At 42.3% G+C, this 25,142-nt stretch overlaps 1 protein-coding gene across 4 annotated transcripts in view; it reads right to left on the minus strand.

Moving 5' to 3' along the window:
• Window positions 1–21,315, minus strand: part of LOC138749981 (BICD family-like cargo adapter 1) — a 38,131-nt gene extending 16,816 nt beyond the window's left edge. For 2 of the 4 annotated variants that reach the window (XR_011348988.1, XM_069912107.1), the window contains exons 1-3: window positions 20,627–21,312; window positions 11,543–11,758; window positions 2,942–3,058 (exon numbers count right to left, since the gene is read on the minus strand). Coding sequence is in view for 3 of the 4 variants with exons in the window: in XM_069912107.1 (XP_069768208.1) it covers window positions 2,942–3,058; window positions 11,543–11,758; window positions 20,627–20,845 (552 nt within the window). In the remaining variant the exon portion in view is untranslated. Of the gene's footprint in view, window positions 1–2,941; window positions 3,059–11,542; window positions 11,759–20,626 lie in introns of all 4 variants that reach the window. The other 2 variants (XM_069912108.1, XM_069912109.1) reach the window with 1 other exon arrangement.
• Window positions 21,316–25,142: the final 3,827 nt, after the last annotated feature.

Consider the following 25,142-nt stretch of genomic DNA (forward strand, 5'->3'; position numbering starts at 1 on the left):
AATTCCAATCCCGCAAATTCTGGATAAAAGTTGTTGATTGAAAAATATTGACAAAGAAGTTGTTAACTGCTGCGTTTGATCCCACCTATCAGTTGCTCATCTACAGGTTCCTTCATGAGATCCTAACATATCTCAGAATCAGGCCACAAGCCACAGGCCACACGTAGAATGACTACCTGCCCCTTTTGATCAGGGCAGTCGAACCCTACAAAAAGCCAGCCCAGTTTCACAATTCATGACTCAGGATAGTTTACTTCTTGGAGCCTAATGTGGCCTGTTAGACGGCTCCACAGATTATGTGGCAGCAGGAGTAAGATATCAGAGTTAGTAGCAACAGGAACCAGAACCAGTTCACTGAAGAAGAAATCCTGGTTTCTTCTCCCCTTTTCTAACTCAGAGGATAACCATAGCACACCTACTCTTCAAGTAAGAGCATTACAGAAAATGGTGACTGAGGCTGGAATCCTGCTCTGTGGACCCATTGAAATCTGTGCCACAGCTCAGAATTCCAGACTCGGTCAGATATTCAAATTTAAGAAAATTATACAGGTCTAATTGAAGAGTTCTTTCTTGTAGTTTTTCCAGTAAATTCCAGCTTTCTGCAAGAGCACGCTTCAGTAATCAACTTTCTCTGTACTTAGTCCAGACTGCAGAGGGATTAAAACGTCAACTGAAAGTTAATCACATTTTGAATCACATTGTTAAACCACTATGTTTTTGAATGATCAATGAAACTTACTTTCCTTAAATAACCTGCAAATGATACAATATCAACTTCTTGTTGTGTTAAAATCTCTTTGTGGCTCATTTGGTAACCTCCTATCCTCCCCGAATGATCTAATCTCAGTGCAGCCGTAGTTTTCCTCGCCCCAGCATTTGTTACCATGTGCGCCCTATCAAAAAGTTTGGCTACACTCACTGCCAACGTACACAGCAAGATTCTTTTTTGGTGAAGGCAGGGAATTAAAGCCTCCCTCTACAGTTGTACTAAGTGTTGGAGACACTGCTATACAGAGATGATGTGAGGGAAAGAGGAATGAGAAGGAAGTGCCCCTTATTACCCATTTAGTTACTTACAACCTGGAGAAGGCATTGCAAAATATTGGCCAATAGTTTATTTTTCCTTCCCTTAATTTCTAGTTATAATAAATTTCTCATCAGTGTGCACATCCTAGATTTTAAAAACTCAGTGGCTCTATTAAGTGTGATTAATTGATAGCCCTACTTTTAATTCCCAAATAAAATACAAAGTACTGGAAAAATAGGTGCAGGATTAAAAATATTTATCTCCCTACTGACCTGTTGAATATTTCTGATATTTGTTCTGTTATTTCATATTTCCAGCCCCTATTATTTTGCTTTTGGAAAACAATTCATTTCCTTCGCAGTAAACCAGTCTTTGGCTCTTGTTCTAGCATTTGTATTGTACTGTCCGGCTGATCCACTGCTGGCCAAGCACCAAGCAAAGACAGATGGTGGCCTTGCCTACAAGATCCAGACAGCCTTGACTCGGGCCAACACTGAAGGACAACAAAGATAGGACAGCCTATCTTCTGTCATCTCTGAAGTGCCAATAAGCAGTCCTCCCCAGGAGGTGGGAGTGAAGAGTCGCTTATTGTCATCTGATTGTACAAGTACAACCCGACGAAACAGCATTCTCTAGTCCTTGGTGCAAAAGATGCAGAACATTTTCATATACACAAATAAATATTGTTTCAGAGATATAAGAATCTTGGACGGTGAGTGTGAGCAGTTCCTCTGGTTGCTCAGCATTCTTGCTGCCCGTGGGAAGAAGCTGCTCCTCAGCCTGGTGGTGCTGGCTCTGATACTACTGTGTCTCTTCCCTAATGATAGCAGCTGAAAGATGCTGTGGGCAGAGAGAAAGGGGTCCTCAAGGATCTTGTGTGTCCTCTTCAGTCAATGATCCAGTAGATCACGCCAATGTGGAGGGGCGGGGGGGAGGGAAGACTCCAGTGATCCTCTCTGTCACTCTTATGGTCCTGTGGGATTGATCACCAATCCATTTCTCTGCAGCAACTGCATCACACTGTGATGTAGCCGGCCAGGACATTCTCGATAGAGCTCCTCTAGAAGGTTGACAAAATGGTGGCCGGTAGCCCTGCTCGCTTCAGTCTTCTCAGGAAATGCAGCTGACAAGTGAGGAGATGTTGTGTGTCCACAATAGGTTAAGTGAACTCCAAGGAACATCTCCTTGTCCTCCTGAAGTCCATGATCATCTTCGTCTTGTCCACATTGAGATTCAGGTTGTCACTCTCGCACCATACCATGAGATTTTTCACCTCTTCCCTGAAGTGCGACTCATCGTTGTTGCTGCCGAGGCCAAAGACTGCTGTGTCATAATGACACTGTGGGAGCTGGGATCAAGTGATGCAACAAAAAAAAAAAAAAAAAACAGGAGAGGGCAGGCGCATTTGTCACCCATCCATTCTCAGCCCAAGCTCATTTCCTCCTGAGCACATGCCCATTTGTTTTGATTTATGAGCTGTTGTGCCAGGCCAGCCTGACACTACAGCCTCTCCTTCTGACAAGGAATTGGAGTTCGTTCAGGCTCGAGTGAAGATGGAACAAATATTCTCCCGCGTTTACTCAATGTCCCTGTTGGCCATTGAGTGCAACGGGTGCTTCCTCGGCACCAGGGACCCATACATGCAATGACATTACTCTTGCCAGTAAAATTTGCAGTAAGACTAAATATGCTCAAATACATAATGAGACCTTGTGTGCGAACAGGGTCTGGGTGAACCCCAGCAGCGTGTTAACAGGACCTCCCGGATAACTAAATCACCACATGGGTGGGATCAAAGAAAATTACAAGGTCAACAATTCCCATTTTGTTTTAAATTGCGTGATTCGCAGTTGATCATTTGGAAAAGGCAATGGCATCAGAGCTCCCTACCTCAGGCCCAGTGCTGGTACTCACCTCAGCCTGGAGACTCTGTGCTCTTGTTGTATTGTCATGCAGCAGAAATTCTTTTCGCGTAAACATGGTCCTCAGTGCGTGGATCTCATGAGCAAGAGTCTGCTCCACTTTAGTTGCCTGGAGAAGGACGCAATTTATTTACTACAGGGCACATGTTTATCAAGTTTATTTGCACACAGTTCTCCAAAGAACTGTGCGTGGAAAACATGGTTCAAATAACAGACAAATGGAATTTAAAAAAACACATGCTAAAAACCAAAAATAAACATACAAAATGCTAGAAATACTCAGCAGGTCAGGCAGCATCGAGGAAGAGGGAAGTTGCTAATTTTTCAGGTCAATGAGCATTTAGCAGAACTGGAAAGGAGAGAAAATAAGTTAGAATTAAGTTGCAGGGAGGGCAGAGTAGGATGGACAGGACAAAGGGAATATTTCTGATGGGTGAGGCCTGGGTTGTTGTGGGGAAAAGCTGTAAATGAAACCATCTGCTTGATGGGCTAATTTGAGCAGCTTGGGAGAGAGCACATAGTCCATCGTTTGTAGGAATTATGAAATTAAGGTATGAAATGCTAAAATATAAATGCTGTTTAATAAATCTCGCAACACATTCCCACAATGCAATAAGTTCTATGTGAAGCCACAATAAATGAATATTACAACAGATTGTGGATAAAATGCTGGAACCATCCTGGAATCCAACATTACTGACCATGGTCCCCACACAGATGATTTTCTCTGGATAATGAAGTCTGACTTTACCAGCCTGGTGTACTGTCGAATGGCGCATCAGGTCCCAATGTCCACGTGCTGTGAATGGCTCACCACACAGACCCTGCCTCTCGCATGACAGATACGAGGAAAAATGAGTTGCTTTCATGTCTCTCTCTGATTAGTAGTTTTATTAAAAGGTTTTGCCATTCTTAAACTATTGTAATTGAAGTAAATGATTGAAAAACTAAACATTTTGACAGGTGATTAATCAAAACATAATTGGAAAAATTAAAAACTTTGAAGTAGTGCAAAATGATTAGTGATCCTGCTTGCCACACCACACTTTGCCTCCTAATCTACAAGTTTAGAATCTCCACTGAGGAGAGGTGGGGGTGGGGTCACTGATCCTCTGAGTGTACTGAGCTGATTTCAGATTGGAGAGGTAATTCTCCAGTGTCATGCCATGGAGCCTTGTCATAGGACACTACATGGATTCCAGAGCTGGTACAGAGTGGCACATCTGCCACTCGATAATCGTGCAGCTTTAATGGCTGTACCTTGATGGTTTCCTTTATATTAGATTATCTAATTTTAGCACATTGGATTTACGTGATTGCTAGTGTGCAAATGCACTGCAGTATTGAGGTCAGCCGTGTGTTCGGAAGTTACTAAATTGACATAGTGCTCGTACACAATGTGATTACTAGCTGGGTGATTTGTTTTTATAAAGCAACTGTACTTGTGCCAATACAATTACTCCCAACTCTGTTGTCTGACAGACAACTCGGGCCTGCTTTAGTATCTCTTTAGGCCAATACCTCCCATTTGACAACTCGCTACAAATATTTCTGCCGTGTTTGTGCTATGGTTATCGTCTGGTAAATATTCTGTATAGAAAACAAGAGCACTCACTCACTCAGCCTTTCTATCAATTCTATGTTATCGTCAGGACACCATGTCCTTTATTTGTTAGACTTGAGTGGGAGGTGCTAGGTGAAAGGGGAAGGAAGTGATTCAGGAAGGAAGGAATAACTAGTTTGATTTATAAAGATGAACAATATCTAATGGAAAATGAGAGAGGATGTATTTAAAGCTGGAAATTTAAAGCTTGCAAGTTCAATACTATGGGGGGCGGGGCACGATTAGTGTAGCAGTTAGCACAAGGCTGTTATAGCGCCAGCGATCAGGACTGGGGTTCGAATCCTGCACTGTCCGTAAGGAGTTGGTATGTTCTCCCTGTATCTGCGCGGGTTTACTCTGGGGATTCCGGTTTTTTCCCACCGTTCAAAACGTACCAGAGGGTGTAGGTTATTTGGGTGTAATTGGGCAGCACGGCCTCGTGGGCCAAAATGGCCTGTTACCGTGCTGTAGATCTAAATTTAAAATATATAAATTCAAATTTTAAAATATTTAAATAAAGGAAATACCTTGAATGTTTTCTCCCCAATGATGGGATTTGTTTTCTCAGTTAATGCTTCACCTACTCTTCAAGCCTGAACCTCCTAATATTAAAAGGCTACCCAGACGTGACCTACTTCTGTACCATGTGGAACCCGTCGAGTTCTAGCAGGACAGTAGCAGTTTCAACCTTTCACTGAGTAGCCACAAAACAGAGGCGGGATGTGGAATAAGCTCATATAAAGTAATTTAACTTCAGAAGCAGATTAAAAATACTTAAACTTTTTTGGTTCAAGATCACAATAGAATATCTTATCACAGCACAGGATGAGATCATTCTTAATTTGGTTTTATTGCAGTGTGTTTGTTTTTCAGGACGACTATCTGAGAATGATATTCATTCCTACACGGTTACGTAAAGATCCTTCATCATGTGACTTCCCTATCATAGAGGCAAAGCCTGTGTTTCTACAATTGAAACCAGTACTCCCACTGTTTGTACTTAACATGGCATGTTCCTATGCCATGGATGTTTGCCTATTTGCCACAGCACCACAGGTGCCTGCCCCCTTGCCATAAAGCAGCAGGTGACTGACCTCGCACAACTCCACAGATCTTGGTGCCTATGCCACATATGTTTGACTGCTTTACCTTTAGTGTCTCTAAGGCCATCCTCAACTCCATGTCCTCTAACCTTGCTGCCCAAGCGCATCACCACATGCTTCTCATTTTCTATTCTACAAATCGCATCCTTAAAGAACTCCAGCTGACTAGTCAAGCTTAATTTCCTTTTCATAAACCTCCACTGACTCAGCTCAATCAAATTACGCTTTCCTGGGTATTCTGTTATTACATCATTATAAATTCCAGTCATTTCCCAACTCCTACACCAGGCTAACAGGTCAGTAGTTCCTTCTTTACTTACAACCCCCCCCCCCCCAACTTTTTTAAATATTGGGATCACATTTGCTAAACCAACCACAGGTCACTATGAATTAGGTTGATAACATGTGGATGCAGCATTATTCTTTATTATAAAGTGGCCCCTTCAATACCAGTAAAGCACTTTTCTGTAGGAAAGAACAGGTACTTAATACTTCTTACACAAGGAAATTTTACGCTGCGTGATGGTCTGTTAGGTGTTAAGTTGAGACTGACAATCATGTCCAGAACCTTCTTTAGGCACTAATTTGATACTATAGGTAGAATGTTAATACCTAGTTTAGCAGCTTCAATCACTAGAAAAATTCTTGACCAAATCCGACATCCCAATTCAACATCCACCAAGGCGCTTCAATGTGGTTTTGAGAGAATGAAGCACTGTTGGATGTGAAATATTTTCTACAGGATCACATCGAGTCACATGCGAGGAAAATTATTCCATGCCATCCCAATACTCTGACATCAATGGCCAACTATTATTGAAATAATGAATTCCAGCTGGAACTCATCTCATTTCTTATACTAATAGCTCCTGATACACTAATGGTGGTACTTACGTACAAAATAGTAAACATTGTAAAGTACTTTGAGGCATTCCTCAAAAATACACTGAGGTGCAATGCCACAATCCTATTTCCTAAAAGGATTTGTGTAGTAAAAATGAAACTGTTAGATTTACTGAAAGATGGTTGAAATTCATTCAAACAAATCCAAAAAACTTTGTGAACGAAGAGACATTTTATTATGAAACGGGGTAAACAGGGTCAAGAGGCATTAACAATATTGAACCCTTTCCATTGGACTAGAGAGAATATTTTTACTTGAAGCAATCAACTGTGAAAACTTTCTAATCTTGGAGTCAATTCTCAGAAATACAAAGCCCTCACGAGTTGCCTGACGCGGCAGCATTTACTCAATCGATGTAATTAACAGGATTTGGCAGCACTCAGAGCCCCACTGTTGCACTCTCCTCTGTCACATGAGGCTCCACAACACAGGGATAACTAAAGTACTGTTCCTGAAGTTGAACTGAAAGAAATGGAGCAGCACAGAACCAGAGAGACAGAAAGGTGGGATGAGAGGAAACAAAAAACTGGTCAGACACAAACACTCCCACCCTGGAGCTTCTGCTCATTTTTCTCCAATACTGGGTGAATAATTAACCACAAACAAGTGTTCCTTCCTTTCAATAAGCAGCATTCAAAATGTAGCTTCCTGGCCACCTGAAGTGGCCTGTTCCTCTCAATGTTTTATCAAGGCTTTTCACCTAATTCAAGTAAGGAATCTCAATCTTTTCACAGGAAAAATGGTTAAAGATAAAGATCAAGCTGAGGTGTGTGTGTGTGTGTGTGTGTGTGTGTGTGTGTGTGTGTGTGTGTGTGTGTGTGTGTGTGTGTGTGTGTGTGTGTGTGAGAGAGAGAGAGCGAGATACATTCACACATACAGAAAATAATTTTCGATAACTTAAACCATTACACTTTCTCTTTCAGATAATCCACCCTAGACTGTTTTTTTTATTCAAGCAAACACTGAGTATAGTGCATCTGGTAAAATACATTCTTGGTACAGCAAAGAGCATGTACTGAATGGAGCAAGACAGGTGAACACTAGAGTAAAACAATAAATCATCCACTGCACACAAGATCAAAGGTATGGTTGTACACCAGGTAAAACACAGAATCCAAAGTAACCTTGTGGGATTCCCAGTGCGAATGAACTGTAGATTTACCAGTAGACCAGGCTGCATTCTACTAAGTTCATTAATTGATGTATTCTCCCGTATTGCTGGGTGCCGTGGAGCAGAAAACTTTGCACTCTGTGTGACATTAAAATGGAGTACAGCATATGCTGACAAAGCAAACACTCATCAGACACAGCAGAGAAAGCTCAACTTTCAGTGGGTAGAATAAATGATAAACATAATCGGTAGAGAATGAGTAAAACCCATACTGTGTGAAACAAATGCTTGGGACAATGCATCAATTAATGGAATTAGTAGAATGCAGCCTGGTCTACCGGTAAATCTACAGTTCGTTCGCACTGGGAATCCCACAAGGTTACAGTTATTACCTGGATCAAAAGGAAATGAGAGAAGAAAGCAATAGTGTGCAGTTGTGCTAAAGTTCTTATTTTTCATGCAAATAGGAGCAGCTGTAGCATCTAAGTGCAATGGTATTGAAAACTAGGCTATACAGAGTGGAGATGCAGCCCAAAACTGAACAGGACCCACCCAAACACAAGAGCAAGGCTAAAGGACTGTAGAAAAGAGCAAACCTATGATGATTTTTGCACCCTTTTAACTTCTTTGTGGTCTGTCCATTGGTAATTTTTCAATGTCTCTGCATTTTCTGCATTGCACTTTTCAATCAGTAGAATCCAAACTAAATCCTCCTGTCCAACTGGAGTTGGCCTGTACCTCTCAAATCATACTAAAATTCCAGATTCTTAACCACAGTTTATCTGAAGTGCACAAGTGAGGGCAAAACTTGCTGGGATTTTTAATTTCAAGAAAAATACCCAATCGGGTTTGACATTTCCAACTCCTTTTGCTCACTTCTCTGCAGTTACACCTGGATTGAAGATCAGGTGTATAATACAGGTAATAACATTGAGACAATGTTGGGTTGTAATATGTCATCAATAAATGGCTTTGCTCTCTTTTTTGGATCCAAACATTTGGGTTGTCCAGAAGAAGTATCCTCAACAATGACTAAGTAAACGAGGGAGATGATATTTGTTCAATTGTTATAAAGCATCTCAGAACGCAGGTGTTGCAGAATATTGAAGTTCCATTCAGAAAGAATTTCAGAACTCTTTGAGATCTAGGGCCCATGTTTAAATGTGCTTCACCTTTGTTTGAATCAAGTGTTTATGATCTTGTGTTTTGAATCATTTAACAGTCAGTGCCTTTTGCTATTGGACTTTCCACTTGCTCATTAAGGGTATCAACCAGAACTATTTAAATTCAGGCAAAAATAAAATATATTGGAGAAAAAAGTTAAAGGAATAAATGGTTCGATTTCCCCTTAATTAGAATTGATTTTTAAAGAGAGTCCAGTGTGAAGCAGCTAAGGTGAAAATGGAGCAATCTGCCACCACTAATTTCACCATGGGGTGTTTGAATATTTTTTCCAGTTCAGAGGAAGACTTCCTGATCCTGAAACACCTATAAAGCATGCTGCGGCCCCACCTGCACGATTTATAAATAAGCATGGTTAAAAAAAAACTGAGTCAGATTGTTGCCTGGAGGCAGTTTACATGACAGCAATGGGTGGGGAGTCAACCTTTGCTGCTTTGCATGGCATGACGTTTGCAGAATTAATCTCAAAAGAATCATGACGTTATGGAAGACTTTCCTGGTCAATAACATGTTTCGCAACCCACACACTGTGGACTTTACATCTATACAAGAAACACGAGTGGAGACACAACAAATTGGCATGAGAGTCCAGCTGGCTTGTCCGAGCTGCCAGGATGATGCCAGCATGAGAGCAAAATGATTCACTTCAAAGTATCCATTCCCATGGGAATTAATGATTGAATCTGCACTGGAATGTTCTTAATTAAAGCTCATTTTGTGTTCCTGTTATTCAATCATGCATGACTTCACCCATTAGGATTGTTAAGGACCAAGCTGAATATTAAAGGAACAGAGACCATTTAACCTTTTCTAAATGTGCAATCTAAATGTCCATTTCTTTCACTTATTAAACTCCTGTCTGAGTGCAGAATGTTCTGAAACTAATGTAGAACAATTAACACAGTCTTTCCGCAGAACAAAGCCACCACCTGGTGAGGTTAATTGGAATTCAAAGACAATGAAAAGTACTTTATTCCCCAACTTGTATGTGCAACATTTTATACAAGGGGAAGGGGTTGAATTGAAAAGGTGCATGTAGGGAAAGGAAAATAGCAGTGGCCTGTTAATAAATATCTAACTGGGCCAATAAACGGTTATATTAGCAAGAGTATTAGAAGGATCTGAGGACGGCATATACTTGGAGAAAGCACAAAAATATGTAAATGCTTGAAATTTGAAATTAAAAGCCGAAAATCTTGTAAACAGCCAGCAGATCAGGCAGCATTTTGCAAAGAGGAGCCAAAGTTACTGCTTCAGGTAGAAGGATTTTCAACCAAACAATTCTCATTACAATTCTAATTCCAGAGATGCTGCCAGACTGGTTGAGCATTTCCAGCATTCTCTTCTTTTATTATAAGTATTCAGTGTCAAAAACATCTCAAGTTTTTTCGCAAAATAGATGGATGCCCTATTAAAGGAAATAATGGCAGTGATAAAAAAGCTTATTCTGGAGAGTCTTAAAGAATGTACAAGGAACATGTGGGAATTAGTAATATGGCCCTTTCAGCCTTTGCCACTGTTCAATAAGATTCTCATGTGGATAGAGTGGTAAAGAAGGCTTATGGTATGCTGGCCTTTATAAATCAAAGCATAGAAATATAAGAGCTGGGAGGTAATATTGAGATTGTTCAAGGCATTGGTGAGGCCAAATTTGAAATACTGTGTGCAGTTCAGGTCCCCAAATTATCGGAAGGATATCCATAAGGTAGAGAGGGTGTAGAGATTTACTAAAATGTTGTCTGGATTGCAGTATCTAGAATACAAAGAAAGATTGAGTAGACTGGGTCTTTATTCATTGGAGCGTAAAAGGTTGGGGGGGGGGGAATTTGATAGAGGTTTTTAAAATCACGAGAGGGGAAGAGACAGAGAAGATGTGAATAGGCTCTTCCCCTTGAGAGTAGGTGAGATTGGAACGAGGGGTCATGAGTTAAGGGTAAAGGGGCAAAAGTTTAGAAGTAACATGAGAGGAAGTTTCTTCACTCAGAGAGTGGTGGCTGAGTGGAATGACCTTCCTGAAGAGGTGGTTGCAGCAGGGTCAATTTTGTCATTTAAGAGAAGGTTGATAAGTGCATGGATGTGAGGGGGTTGGAGGTTTATGGGCAGGGTGCAGGTAGGTGGGACTAGAGGAGTTCACATAAATCAGTGCGGACTAGAGGGGCCGAGATGGCCTGTTTCCGTACTGTAATTGGTATATGGTTATGTGATGTAAACCAAGACCAATTTCTGCTGGATTTACACATACTTCAATTCTCTTGAAGGAGCTGTTGGTCTCAGCCCTGTCCAAATGCTTGTTACTTTCTGAAAGAAGGGAGAATTTTGAAGTTCTAGAATCCTTTGAGTTAAAATCATCACCGTGAATCTATGTTACTGATTCTAGATTTACCACTCAGAAGAGCCTCTTTGCATGTAATATCTCAATTCCTGGCGAAGGATGTTTAAAGAGTGTGCTCCTGGATAATAGAGCCCTGAAGAGGTGGAGGAGAAGGTTCTTTATTCGCCTACCTCATTCACATTGAAAACCACAATAACTTGGCTTATGAAGGAACTGGGGTGGGGAAGAAACCGGCAAAGATCAAGCATATTTGTCCTCAAGACCTCAGAAAAGTAACAGGACTGACGAATCAGTTTGGTCAGTTATAATCACCATCTGGGAAATAAAAATAATTCTGTTAAATGCACCCAGGCCTTACTTTTCTCAATTGCTCCATCAGTTTCTGGTTTTGTTCACTTAGATCACATTCCATGTCTGCTTTGACTTTCTCGACCTTGTGCACGTATTGTTGTTGATTCTGGAGCTCTTGCTGCAACCGTTCCAGGTCCCCTTCCAGTTCTGCTACTCGAGCCTCCCACTCACTCTCCTTCCCTTCATACTTTAGACGCAATGCATACTTCTCCTGCTCGAGCTCCTAAGGGTAACAGGAACACAAGAGGTTTAAGCAGATCCTATCACCGGGACCACATGCACAATTGGTGCTTAAGCAATCATAACTGATTTCTTTCTGGAAAATACTTTCATTGGACAAATTCTAATTGTCGGTTATTAATTCCAAAGTAATTACGAACGAGGATTACAACTTGGCTGATTATTATTCATTCATCCAAAAGGACTACATCATTCTCCCATTTAAGCAATAAGTTCTCCATCCAATTCATGAGGATGTTTACTATAGATCTTGATTGCTCTTTGTGTGAAGAACCTCCTGTCATAATTTATTAAAATATATTTTACCAATGCGGGTCCTGGTCTCCTCCACCAATTCTCCAAATTTGATTCTTGATTTATGGCTTCCTTTCACTTGAGCAACTTTCAGTAAATTCATTGCTCAGGCCATTCCTTTATCTTAACGAGTTGTCCAAGTTTAGCTGCATTAAGGTAGACACTTATCATTAGGACACTTATCATTAGGGATTAGTCTTGCGGTTCGGTTCTTCACAGCCTCCCATGCTTCAATATCCACTTGAAAACATCGAGTCGTACAGCACAGGAACAGACCCTTTAGCCCAGGTGTCTGCACTAAAAATGGCGCCTGAGTTAGACTAAAACTCTGCAGCTTCCACAGCATTCTGATTCCTCTATTTTCTGCATACTCCCGTGTCTATTTAGAAGCCTCTTAAATTCCTCGGTTGTATCTGTTCCCAACTACTTCTCCTGCCAAAACCTTCCTGGCACCTACCACTCTGTGTAAAATCATCCCCTGCTCATCTCTTTCAAACTTTCCTCCCCTCACTGTAAACACATCCTCAAGAATGTGACATTTTTACCCTGGGAGAAAGATTGACTGTCCTAACAATGCCGATCACAATTTGATAATTTTTCATCAGGTCACCCTTCAGCCTCTGACCATCCAGAATGTGATAGTACAGATTCTATCACCAATGTGCATATGTACAGATGGTCATGTAGGAAGACTGTGATTGGCTGAGAGTGTAGCCACGCCTACTGGCAGGTCTTAAAAGGATTGCTCCTAGCCAGACCAGGTCATTCTGGACTGGTCGACCTACTTGTCTTTTAGTTAATAAAAGCCTTGGTTTGGATCAACGTCTTTGGTTCTTTCGACGCGCATTAGACAGAGAAAACATCCCGTTCATCTAACCTCTCTTACAACTTCCTGGTAAATCTCTCCTGTAACTTTTCTGAAGCATCCACAATCTTCCTTATAATGATGCAATCAAAATTACACAAAATATCCTGAATGTTCCAAATAACTGCAAGATGATCTCCTATAATGGCCAATGCCCCACCCAATGTTGGCAAGCATAACTATATGCCTTCTTTACCATCCTATCTTCTTGTGTGGCCACTGTAAAAGATCTCTGGAACTGAACCACCAGATATCTCTAAGAGTTCTGCCATTACCTATACATATTCCCCTTATATTTGGCCTTCCAAAGTGTCACAACCGGCACTTATATGGATTAAACTCAATTTGTTGTTTATTTGATAGCTCTCCACTTTCTACAGCTCCACCAATCTTAGCACCAAACATGAACCACCCCACCTACCTTTTCACCCAAGTCATTTACACTCATCACACACCATAGGGGTCACAACACTGATCTCTGAGGAATACCACTGATCATGGGCCTACAGCCAGAATAACACCACTATCCTCTACTATCTATGGGCCAGCCAATTCCAAAATCCAAACTATCAATTCACCATGGATCACGGTCGGCATCAGTGGGGGGGGGGGGCATTTGTGGGCATGGCCCTTTTTGCGAGGTGCTGTGCCCCCATACGCTCACATCCATCGCTCGCCGTTAGAGCCACCCCCTGCCCGCATCACTGGTGTGTGTCAAGCTAGTGACTTTACACACAAAAAAAGGAACGCTTTCGGCTGCTACAACAGAGGGACGTAGAAGGTTTACGTCTGCTTGGGAGGTAGGCCATCACCAGTAACCCCTACCGCTGACTGAGTTGACAACGGTCAGACTGTGCCCCATCTAGTTACCCTAATGCCCTCTTCTAACATTCATTCATTCATGGATTCAATGCATTGGATCAGTCTATTACAAGGGACCTTGTCAAATGCCTCAGGAAAGTCCATGTTGACAACATCCACTACCCTACTCTTGTCAAACACCTTTGCTACCTCTTCAAAATAAACTATCAGAGCCTTGCCCTGCTCAGAACCGTGCTGACTGTCCCTAACGTGACCATACCTTTTCAAATGTGCGCAAATGCTATCCCTCCAATAGCTTCCCTAACATTGATGTGAGTTTCAACAGCCTTTTTCTTTCCTGGATTATCCCATTTTCCCTTCTTGAAAAAAAATGTACGATTTGTCTCTGCTCCACTCCTCTGGGCCTACTACTGGTGCTAATGTGGATACAAAAATCTTCATCAAAGCCCCAACAATCTCCTCACTCACCTCGTCCAATAACATAGGATATAGTATATCCCATCAGGCTCTGGAAACTTGAGCTCCTCGATGCTCTTCAAAAGATCCAAACTATCTCTTTATTGATCTTAAAATGCCCTAACACGTCGCATTCTCTACATAAAGCTATCACTATACTCCATGTCCTTCTCCTTGGTGAATACCAATGCAAAATACTAATTTGGTACCTCACTCACTTCTGACTCGAGCATATATTTCCTCCTTTGTGTTGCCTTTAATGTTCCTCTGCATTCACTCAAGCAGAAAGAATTTGACCTATGATTAACAGAAATTATACACTGCCTCCAGCCGAGAACTAAATGAAATTTCTTTTCTTCTGTTCTTTTTGAAATTCAAGATTTTCATGGTCACTTGAATTAAGCAACTACGAAATTGGAGTGACGCGGTTAGCAAAGCAGTTTGCGCAACACTGTCACAGCGCCTGCGTTCAGGGTTCAAATCTCAGCTGTCCGCGAGGATTTTGTTCTCCCTGTGCCTGCATGGGTTTTCCTCAGGGGCCCCGGTTTCCTCCCACCGATCAAAATGTACTGGGGTTGTAGGTTAATTGGGTGGCACAGACTCGTGGGCAAAAAAGGGGCTGTTACTGTGCTGTATGTCTAAATTTAAATTAAAAAAAAATGTTATTACTTCAGTTCTCCTCCATTATCAGGAGAAAATCAGTGTTTGATATGAAAGGTAAAAAAAAGTAGCCTCGTTGAATTAAAATACAATGCTTTGACCCTGCACTTTGGTCTGTAACTCTCCTGGAGGCTATCTGCTTTGTGCTCTGTCATTAATATATTGAAACAACATGAAAACTAACAAACAATGATTTTCATTTAAGATCACAAGAAAAAGGAACAGAAGCAGGTCATTTGGCCCATCGAGTCTGCTCTGTAAAACTTCCTTGAGCTAAACTGTTCTTGCATCTACTTCCAAGTTCCAGCCTTGTCCCCATATCCCATGATACCCTGACTAATTAGATACCTATCAATTTCCTCTTTAAATTTCTCCAAAGATCCGGCCTCCACAGCTGCGTGTGGCAATGAATTCCACAAATCTACTACTCTCTGGCTAAAGAAATTTCTCCTCATCTCTGTTGTAAATTGGTACTTTTTAATTCTAAGACTGTGCCCTCTTGTCCTGGGAATCACCCAACAGGGGAAACATCTTATTTATATCCACTCTGTCCAATCCATTCATTATTCAAAATGTTTTTACGAGATCCCCTCTCAGTCTTCTATATTCTAATGAATAGAGTCCAAGAGCCGCTAAGTGTTCCTCATATGTCATCATTCTCGTTCTTGGAATCATTCTGGTAATCCTCCTCTGTACTTGGATCTTGGGAGAGGAACAAATTACCTCCATGGGAAGAGGTTGAAGTTATTCTGGTGGTAGAGTCTGTTTTGCCAATTAGAGGGTGCAATCAGCAATCTTCTTCCACGGCTTGGACGACTTTATCTAGTGCATCTACATTGAGAAGTGATGTTAGTGGTGGGTTTTGGTCGAAGTGAAAAAGATGCCTAAATTTCCATTGCTCAGAGTGTGTGACAGAAAATCATGTTTAAAATGTCTACTTTGATACAGATGTGGGCCATTTTATTTTATCTTCCTCTAAACAGGGAAGGGAATAGTGTGCAGTCAGGGTGCAAGGCACACATTTTCCATTATTAATTGTCACTGATAAGATGAGAATATTGGAAATCTTGATGTTAATCCTATAATCCTAAAAAACTGAATACTGTATTGTTTTCTATTTTTCAAACACTATTTTAACACTTATTGATCTTAAAATGCCCTATTTTAACATTTTCTGAGATTCCCCAATCCATTTGTTCGTGTTCTTCTTTAACATCTTGAATCCACATCATGTTTACCAATTGTGACATCAGGAGGAAATGTGCAATAGACAACAGCAGGGGTAGGCCATTTGGCCCCTTGAGCCAGGACTTCCATTCACAATCTGAACCTCGTTCCTGCCTGCTCCCCATATCTCTAAGAGTCTATCTAACTCATGCACATTTCTTTCATTAGAGATCTGATTATAGGAAAATCCATTTTTTTTCTTTCACTTCAAGGATTTCTCTACCTTCCAAAGATTAAATTCTGCTTCCATAAACTCTCTCAAAATCCAAAACACAAAATATAAATATATGCATAAAATATAATGCTGTTTAATTGCTGATGTTCTGCTCATCTCAACCTCCTTTTAAAATTTTTGAACCTGATTGTTTTTTATTGTTGTCCAATTCCTTCTCTTATTTGTTCCAAGGCCCAATACAATTACCCACATGTCCTCAAGCTTCCTCACATTTTGACTGTGACATAATCATAATGATAAAAAAATTAAAAAATAAGAGATTTACCCATTAACATGTCTAACTTGTTTTTATGTTAGGAGATCAAGATCAAGATACTGGAGTAAAGAAATGCTAATTGAAAGAGTGGGTCTTGCTGAAGAGAGATCACAGAGCTCCTCACTCTCCCAGATGTATTGTCTCCTTGCACAATATTGACCACCTGATAGGTTCGCAACAAAGTGCCAGATCGAGATCTATTCTGATCAAACTTGAATAACTACTATATTTTTGGTGAAAACTGCTGGTCAGCCATCTCCAATGAGTATTAAGTGGTTAAGTAATGAGGACAGAGTTACAATTATGCATTGGACCTACATATAATATTTTAATCGCTATTCCAATTCTGCAGCTTACTATTGGTAACAGGTATAACAGATCATTGCAACGACGCAGTTAAGCCGACACTATTCCAGTGCCACTGATCCAGATTCCCATCCAGTGCCTGGGTTTTTTCTCCCACCCTCCAAAAACAAGCTGTAATTTCATGGCCCAAAAGGACCTTCTTTGATGCTGTAGCGTTAAAAATAAAACAAATACTCTGGACAATACAAATGCGCAAACAATTATCTTCCATGGATCAATCGACCGGGATGGGGTCAGCTGGTGTCCTTGTATCAAATGAAAAGATTTCATCATGTAGCTTGTGGCACAACTTGTCAAAGAGGCAATCTCACCGCGGGGTCAGTTTTCGAGACTGGCGGAGCAACATAATGAAATCTAATGAAATGTGTTAGGAAAGTGATGACCAGCAAAAAAATTAAGCTGCATTTTGAAGCTAAGGTCAGATATACACTAAATTGATAAATATACACTGTGGTCACAATCTGAGACGGTCACCCACCTCTAGCTTACGTACCCTGGGAACCCTCTAGGGATGGTCACCCACCTCTGGTTTACGTACACTGGGAACCCACACCGGGATGATAACTCACCTCTAGTTTACATATACAAAACACTTTCTGGGGACAGTTACCCACCTCTAGCTTACGTACACTGGGAACCCTCTAGGGATGGTCACCCACCTCTGGTTTACGTACACTGGGAACTCTCTCCGGGACGGTCACCGACCTCTAGTTTACATACACTGGGAACCCTCTCCAGGACGGTCACCCACCTCTAGTTTACGTACACTGGGAACACCCTCTAGGGACGATAACTCACCTCTAGTTTACATATACGGAACACTTTCTGGGGACAGTCACCCACCTCTAGTTTACATACACTGGGAACCCTCTCCAGGACAGTCACCCACCTCTAGTTTACATTCACTGGGAACCCTCTCCAGGACAGTCACCCACCTCTAGTTTACGTACACTGGGAATCCTCTCCGGGACGGTCACCCATCTCTAGTTTACGTACACTGGGAATCCTCTCCGGGACGGTCACCCACCTCTAGTTTACATACATTGTGATTACATTCTGGACAGTCACCCACCTATAGTTTACATACACTTGGAACACACTCCATGGACGGTTACCCACCTCTAGTTTACATACATTGGGAACACACTCTGGGGATGGTCACCCACCTCTAGTTTACAAACACTGGAAACACAATCTGGGGACAGGCACCCATCTCTAGTTTACATACATTGGGAATGGTTGAATCGTGTAATAACAACCTTGTGCAAAATCAACAAAACCAAGGAGATGATTTTGGACTTTAGAAGGAAGTCAGGGGAACATCTCTTGGGTGTCAACATCTCAGAGGATCTGTCCTAGAGCCTCCATGTTGACGTAGTCACAAAGAAAGTTCGCCAGTGGCTGTACTTTGTGAGGTGTCTGAGGAAATTCGGTACGTTACCCAAGACTCTCATAAATGCCTTCAGATGAACCGTGGAGAGCATTCTGTCTGATATGGAGGTCCCAACTCTCCAGACAAGAATAAACTCCACAGGGTTTATAACTTGGCCTGCAACATCACAGGAAGCACCAGACTTCATTCCATCGAGGACATCTACGTGAGGCAGTGTCGTAAAAAAAGCAGCCTCGATCCTCAAAAAGTCCCACCACCCAGGCCATGCCCTCTTCACTCTGCTACCATTGGGGAAAAGGTGCAGGAGCCTAAAGACGAGCACTCAGCGCCACAAGGACAGCTTTTCCCTGCTGCCATCAGATTCCTGAATAATCAATGAACCAAAGACACTGCCTTACATTTGGTGCACTGTTATTTTGATTTATTTTTATAGTAATGTCATAAGATGGTTATAATATGAATGTTTGCACTGTGACGCTGCCGCAAAACACCGAACTTCATGACTTCATGACAATAAATTCTGATTCTTTTAATGGTACCAGTATATGTAATTGTTTTGTGGAAGGCAAACAATATTTTTGAAGTGTGTCAGTGATCATTATTAGTTCTATGTTCTTGGATGACCTGACAAAACAAGATGGCTGCTGTAAAGGATTGCAAATGTATATTTTGAAATTTCACTTCATGTTGACGATTAATTGTAGAAATCGTTAGATACTGATATGTCATATGGATAGCATTAAAATAATTATGGGGGATTTTAACATGAAAGTAGATTGGTAAAGTCAGGTTGGTATGAAACCTCAGGAGAGAAAGTTTGTGGAATACCCGTGGGATGGCTTTTTGGAGCAGCTCGTTGATGACTCGTTCATAATAATAAATTCTGATTTGGATTCTGAACACACTCCGGGGATGGTCACCCACTGGGAAACCTCTCCGGGACAGTTACCCACCTCTAGTTTACATACACTGAGAACACTCAATGGGACAGTCATCCACCTCTAGTTTACATAAACTGGGAACACTCTCCTGGACGGTCACCCATCTCTAGATTACATAAATTGTGAACCCTCTCTGGGACGATCACTCACCTCTAGTTTATGTACACTGGGAACTTTCTCTGGGACGGTCACCTACCTCTAATTTACGTACACTGGGAACTCACCCTGGGATGGTCACCCACCTCTAGTTTACGTACACTGGGAACCTTCTCTGGGATGGTCATCTACCTCTAGTTTACGTACACTGGGAACCTTCTCCGGGTCTGTCACCCACCTCTAGTTTACGAACACTGGGAACCCTCTCCGGGACGGTCATCTACCTCTAGTTTACGTACACTGGGAACCTTCTCCGGGTCTGTCACCCACCTTTAGTTTACGTACACTGGGAACCAACTCTAGGACGGTCACCCACCTCTAATTTACATACACTGGGAATCCTCTAAGGGACTGTCACCTACCTCTAGTTTAAGTACACTGGGAACCCTCTCCGGGACAGTCATTCACTATAGTTTACGTACTCTGGGAACCCTCTCTGGGACTGTCACCCACCTCTGGTTTACGTACACTGGGAACCCTCTCTGGGATGGTCACCCACCTCTAGTTTACGTACACTGGGAACCCACTCTGGGATGGTCACCTACCTCTAATTTACATACACTGGGAATCCTCTAAGTGACGGTCACCCACCTCTAGTTTAAGTACACTGGGAACCCACTCTGGGATGGTCACCTACCTCTAATTTACATACACTGGGAATCCTCTGAGGGACTGTTACCTACCTCTAGTTTACGTACACTGGGAACCCTCTCCGGGACAGTCATTCACTATAGTTTACGTACTCTGGGAACCCTCTCTGGGACTGTCACCCACCTCTGGTTTACGTACACTGGGAACCCTCTCTGGGACGGTCACCCACCTCTAGTTTACGTACACTGGGAACCCACTCTGGGATGGTCACCTACCTCTAATTTACATACACTGGGAATCCTCTGAGGGACTGTCACCTACCTCTAGTTTATGTACACTGGGAACCCTCTCTGGCACTGGGAATCCTCTCTGGGACTGTCACCCACCTCTAGTTTACGTACACTGGGAACCCACTCTGGGATGGTCACCTACCTCTAATTTACATACACTGGGAATCCTCTGAGGGACTGTCACCTACCTCTAGTTTATGTACACTGGGAACCCTCTCTGGCACTGGGAATCCTCTCTGGGACTGTCACCCACCTCTAGTTTACGTACACTGGGAACCCACACCGGGACGGTCACCCACCTCTAGTTTTCGGCAGTATTCCACTTCTAATCTGTTGTTTTCCTTCTTCAGGTCCTGGTTTTCGGTGAGCAGTGCTTTGCCCAGCTCGGCAGCGAGGTGAACCTCTCTCTCCCTCTGCCCGAGGAGGGAGAGCAGATCGGCGTGGTCCACGAAAGCCGACACTTCACCCACACGGTCCGGAGCGAGGTGGAAGAAGTCCTCCTCCAGCGGCGATTTCATTCTCCGGACCCCCTCCGGCCGTCAGGTCGGAGAAGCGGCCAGGAGTCCCGTGGCTCACAGCCCCAGTGGCGAGAACGTGGATGCCGCTGGAAGTTGTGGGTGGGAGCGACCCCTCGGTGCTGGGACGCTGTGGGTTTTATAGCCCAGCGCCGGCTGAAATGAGCGTGGCTGTGTCAGCGTCTTCCCCCAGGGAAGACAGATGGTGTGGAATGAGGGAGGGAGGAGAAAGAAAGGACGAGACCAGCCCAGGAGAAGTCGGCAGCGTTCCAACTCCGCACCTTTCAATGGGAGCTCGGCGTTGGTGGGACTGGCTGAAAGAAACGGATCGCGTGGGGGACTCGGAGACGCAGAGAAGCCGCCGGGCACCTGCAATCGCAATTTGGGATGAATCTGACGCCTGGATCAAGGGACGGAGTCCACGAACTGCAATGGGTCATTAGCACATCACCCCGCGGGGAAACAAATCACAGATCGGGGGCAGATCGAAGCCCAAGCCTCCTGCTGGCTTCTGGCCCCTGCACAAGATTTCCCCCACCCTCATCTATCCATTGGACACACCCAACCTCAATATTCTTCTGCTGGCGAGTCCATGGATCGAGGGTTTGGACATCAACATCAATCACTGCTCAGTCAACCCACATTTCAGGCATGGGGCACTTGAGTTCCACTGGACAACAATTTCCCCTCCCCACCCCAAAAGGGGATTACGATTTCAAGCTGAACAGATTTGCTGTATCACGCAGCAAGTTGGAGAAGCATTAAATTAACTTTTATTGAATTTGGCATGTTTGATGATCCTGACACACTGCTTTAGTTCTAAAGATGTTTGGCCACTGATGGAAGTAAAACGGGAAAGGCTGCAGACACCTGGAAAAACAGAGTTAAAGATACATGACCAACGGTTCAGACTTCTCAAGGTACTGACTTCCCAACTGATTTTTGTTTGTACTTGGCATCAGTTGCCTCTCATGTCAGTGTCCATTAATAGTCACCCACCATTGATGGATTCCAGTTGCCATAACACCACGCTTCCATGGTTGCAATATCCTGGTGAAGCCTTTCACCATGTTCATCATGAGGCCTTTTTATGGTGAAACGCCATCTCAGTTATTTTTTTAAATGGCGATTTTACCTTTTGTGGTGACGACCTATAATGCAGATCCTGTGGTGGCTTTTGTAGAGTCAGGAGCCGGTTTCCAGAGCTGAAAGAGGTGGGGTGAGTGGTGCAATAATGCCACCCGCCACCGTGAAGACAGACTTGCCCACCGAGAAGGGAAAATAATTTGTACTCCAAAATGGTGACCAAAGAGCAGGTAAGACCACTAGTGGAGATCTGTGCAAGCAGCCTTAGACCTCCTGCGCAATGTAATAGCCTCTATTAATCATATGAGTTTTTTAAAAATTCACGCTCCTGGGTCAGGGGCTGGCAGCATCTGTAACATTCTCCCATTTTTCAGTTCATTTTATTGTGGGGACTGGCCCTTTAAGAGAACAGATTTAACTAACTGCCTGCAGGATTTGAAGTGACTGTGAAACTGGCAGAAAGCTTTGAACATCATGTTCCTTTTACTGGATACATTTGCAGAAGCCCTGGAGAAGCCAGGCGCAGAGACCATGTGACCAGCTTTTTGAAAGGAGAATGCACATTTTGCTGGAGAGGCCATTTTGAGGAAGCAGCACAAGAGTAAACAGCTCTTCAACTTCTGTTGTGCGATTGAGAAACCCACTCGGCCCTGTTGTGTGGTTATAGACAAATTACCCGAGGGATGAGAGACCACTTCAACTGACCCATGCCAAAGGTTTTAAAGTTGCAGAAGAAATACTGCACTCTACCTCAAATGACTCATGAAAAGGGTTCTAATTGCAGAAGGCACTCGTCTATGAAGGGCATTTCTCTGAAGCACCTCAACAAGGTTGTTGCGAGTCATTAACATTCTGTAACCCCCCGGTCTCTGCCACCCAGTTCAGGAACTGCTAACTTTATTATCATCCATCTTGAAGCCTGTATGTCTCACTGTTTTAAGGCCTCTGTGTCTCAACCATCTTAAAGCCTGCGTGTCGCAACAATTTTAAACCCACGTTTCATCACTGAATTTCTGAAACTGAACTTTGGATTGCCTTCCAAGAATTGAGCCTTCAGCTGAAATGGCTTGAGGTATTCCCCATATACCAATACATTCACACATAGTTAGAGTTTAAGTTAGAGAATTATTTATAAATATAGTTAAATTTAGAGAAGTTAGTTAATTTAGAGATGTTATACAAGAGTTGATTGATAATCAAAAATATTATTTTAAATATAACACCGAGTGGACTAACTTTTAATCGCTGTTGTCTGGTATGTAACAGTGTCATCACGACATCATCAGCCCTCCCTTTTGGAGCCACTTTCAGAAGGTATTCAGTGGATGGAAGCAGAAGCAAGTTCAAGCAGTCCATTTGCCTTTGGACCTTCTAAATGCAACGATGGAGAATCTCTGTCAGTTATAAATGACAGATGAAAAGTTTCTTCATTCAGAAGGTGGTGATTTCGAGAATGCTGTGGAAGTTTAGTCAGAATCAGGATTCATTGTCATGAACAAGTCATGAAATTCGGTGTTTTGCGGCAGCGTCGTAGTACAGACATTCATATTATAACCATCTTATGACATCACTAGAAAATAAAAATAATAGCGTCTTTGGTTCATTGACTATTCAGGAATCTGATGGCAGCGGGGAAGAAGCTGTTCTTGTGCCTCTGAGTGCTCATGTTCAGGATTCTGTACCCTTTTCCTGATGGTAGCAGAGTGAAGATGGCAAGGCCTGGGTGGTCAGAGTCTTTGAGGATAGAGACTGATTTTTTAAGACACCTCACGTAGATGTCCTCAATGAAGTTTGGTGCCTGTGATGTCGCAGGCCGAGTTATCAACCCTCAAATTTATTCTTGTCCTGAGAGTTGGCACCTCCATACCAGGCAGTGATGCAATCAGCCAGAATGCCCTCCACGGGACACCTGAAGAAGCTTTTGAGAGTCTTCAGTAGTAACATACCAAATCTCACGAAGTATAGCCGCTGGCGAGCCGCCTTTGTGATTGCATGGCGGTTGCAGTCCAGATCCTCTGAGGTGTTGACACCTAGGAGTTTCAAGTTCTTGACCCTCTCCATGACTGACCCCTCAATGAGGACTGGGTCCTGAAGTTCACAATCATTTCCTTGGTTTACTGACGTTGAGCACAAGCTTGTTGTCGTTACACCATTCAACGAGCTGATGGTGGTGATTTCGAGGAAGGCTTTCCCCAAGAATGCTGTGGAGGTTTAGTCATTCAGTATATTTCAACCAGATCAATAGATTCACATATATTAATGACATGGATTAGGTAGGTGAGTCTAAAACCAGAAGGCCTACATTTACAGTGAAAGGAAACATTTTCCACACAGAGGAAGATAGGGATATAGAACGATCTGCTTGAAGAAGCTGTGAAGGTGGATACAAGTATTATTTTAAGAGATATTTTGGCAAATACGTGGATAGGAAAGATTTGGAGGAATACGGGTCAAACAGACAAATGTGACTAGCTCAGTTAGATGGCTGTCACTGTGGACAAGTTGGGCCAAAGGATCTGTTTCTATGCCATGTAACTCATTGGCTCTATCACCTATGACTCAGTTGGTCAACCAATTCATCAAGATTCAAACTGACTGGCAAACCCTATAGAATTTTTACTATCATTTTCCATTATTTTTATTTAACTTACTTTATCAAGGTTAATTTAAAGTTGTTCAGATCTATTCAAAGAAAGAACCTCAGTTGATCACTCAATGATTTTCCAATCATTAATCTTAACCAATGGGGTTCATCTTAAGTCCAATAGACAGGTGATATCAATCCACTATGAACAAATTGTAAATCAAAAAGTAAATCTGCAATTCAAGGAAAAGTATCCAATTTGGGCCATACAAAATTCCTAATTTTCAAATATCTAAAATAAATGATTGTAAATGTGATCTTAGTATAACTCTTTCAGATAAGGATTGGTATTCCACTAAGCTTGATCAATTAATCCTTATTTTGTACAAGGCACTGTTTATTATTACAATTTAAAGTGATACATAAAATACACAAGTCTAAACTTAAATTATCCCATTTCTATACGGATGTTGTGAAAAGTGTAAAATTTTTGAAGCCTCACTGATTCACATGTTTCGGGAAAGTTCTAAATGACAAAGTCATTGGGCGGATGATTTTTAAGATTAAATTAGACCCTTTCCCTTTAACTGCACTGTTTGGTTTTTCATGTGAACTGGATAAACTTTTTAA

This window comes from Narcine bancroftii, chromosome 14 (assembly GCF_036971445.1).
Source record: "Narcine bancroftii isolate sNarBan1 chromosome 14, sNarBan1.hap1, whole genome shotgun sequence".
Classification (NCBI taxonomy): domain Eukaryota; kingdom Metazoa; phylum Chordata; class Chondrichthyes; order Torpediniformes; family Narcinidae; genus Narcine; species Narcine bancroftii.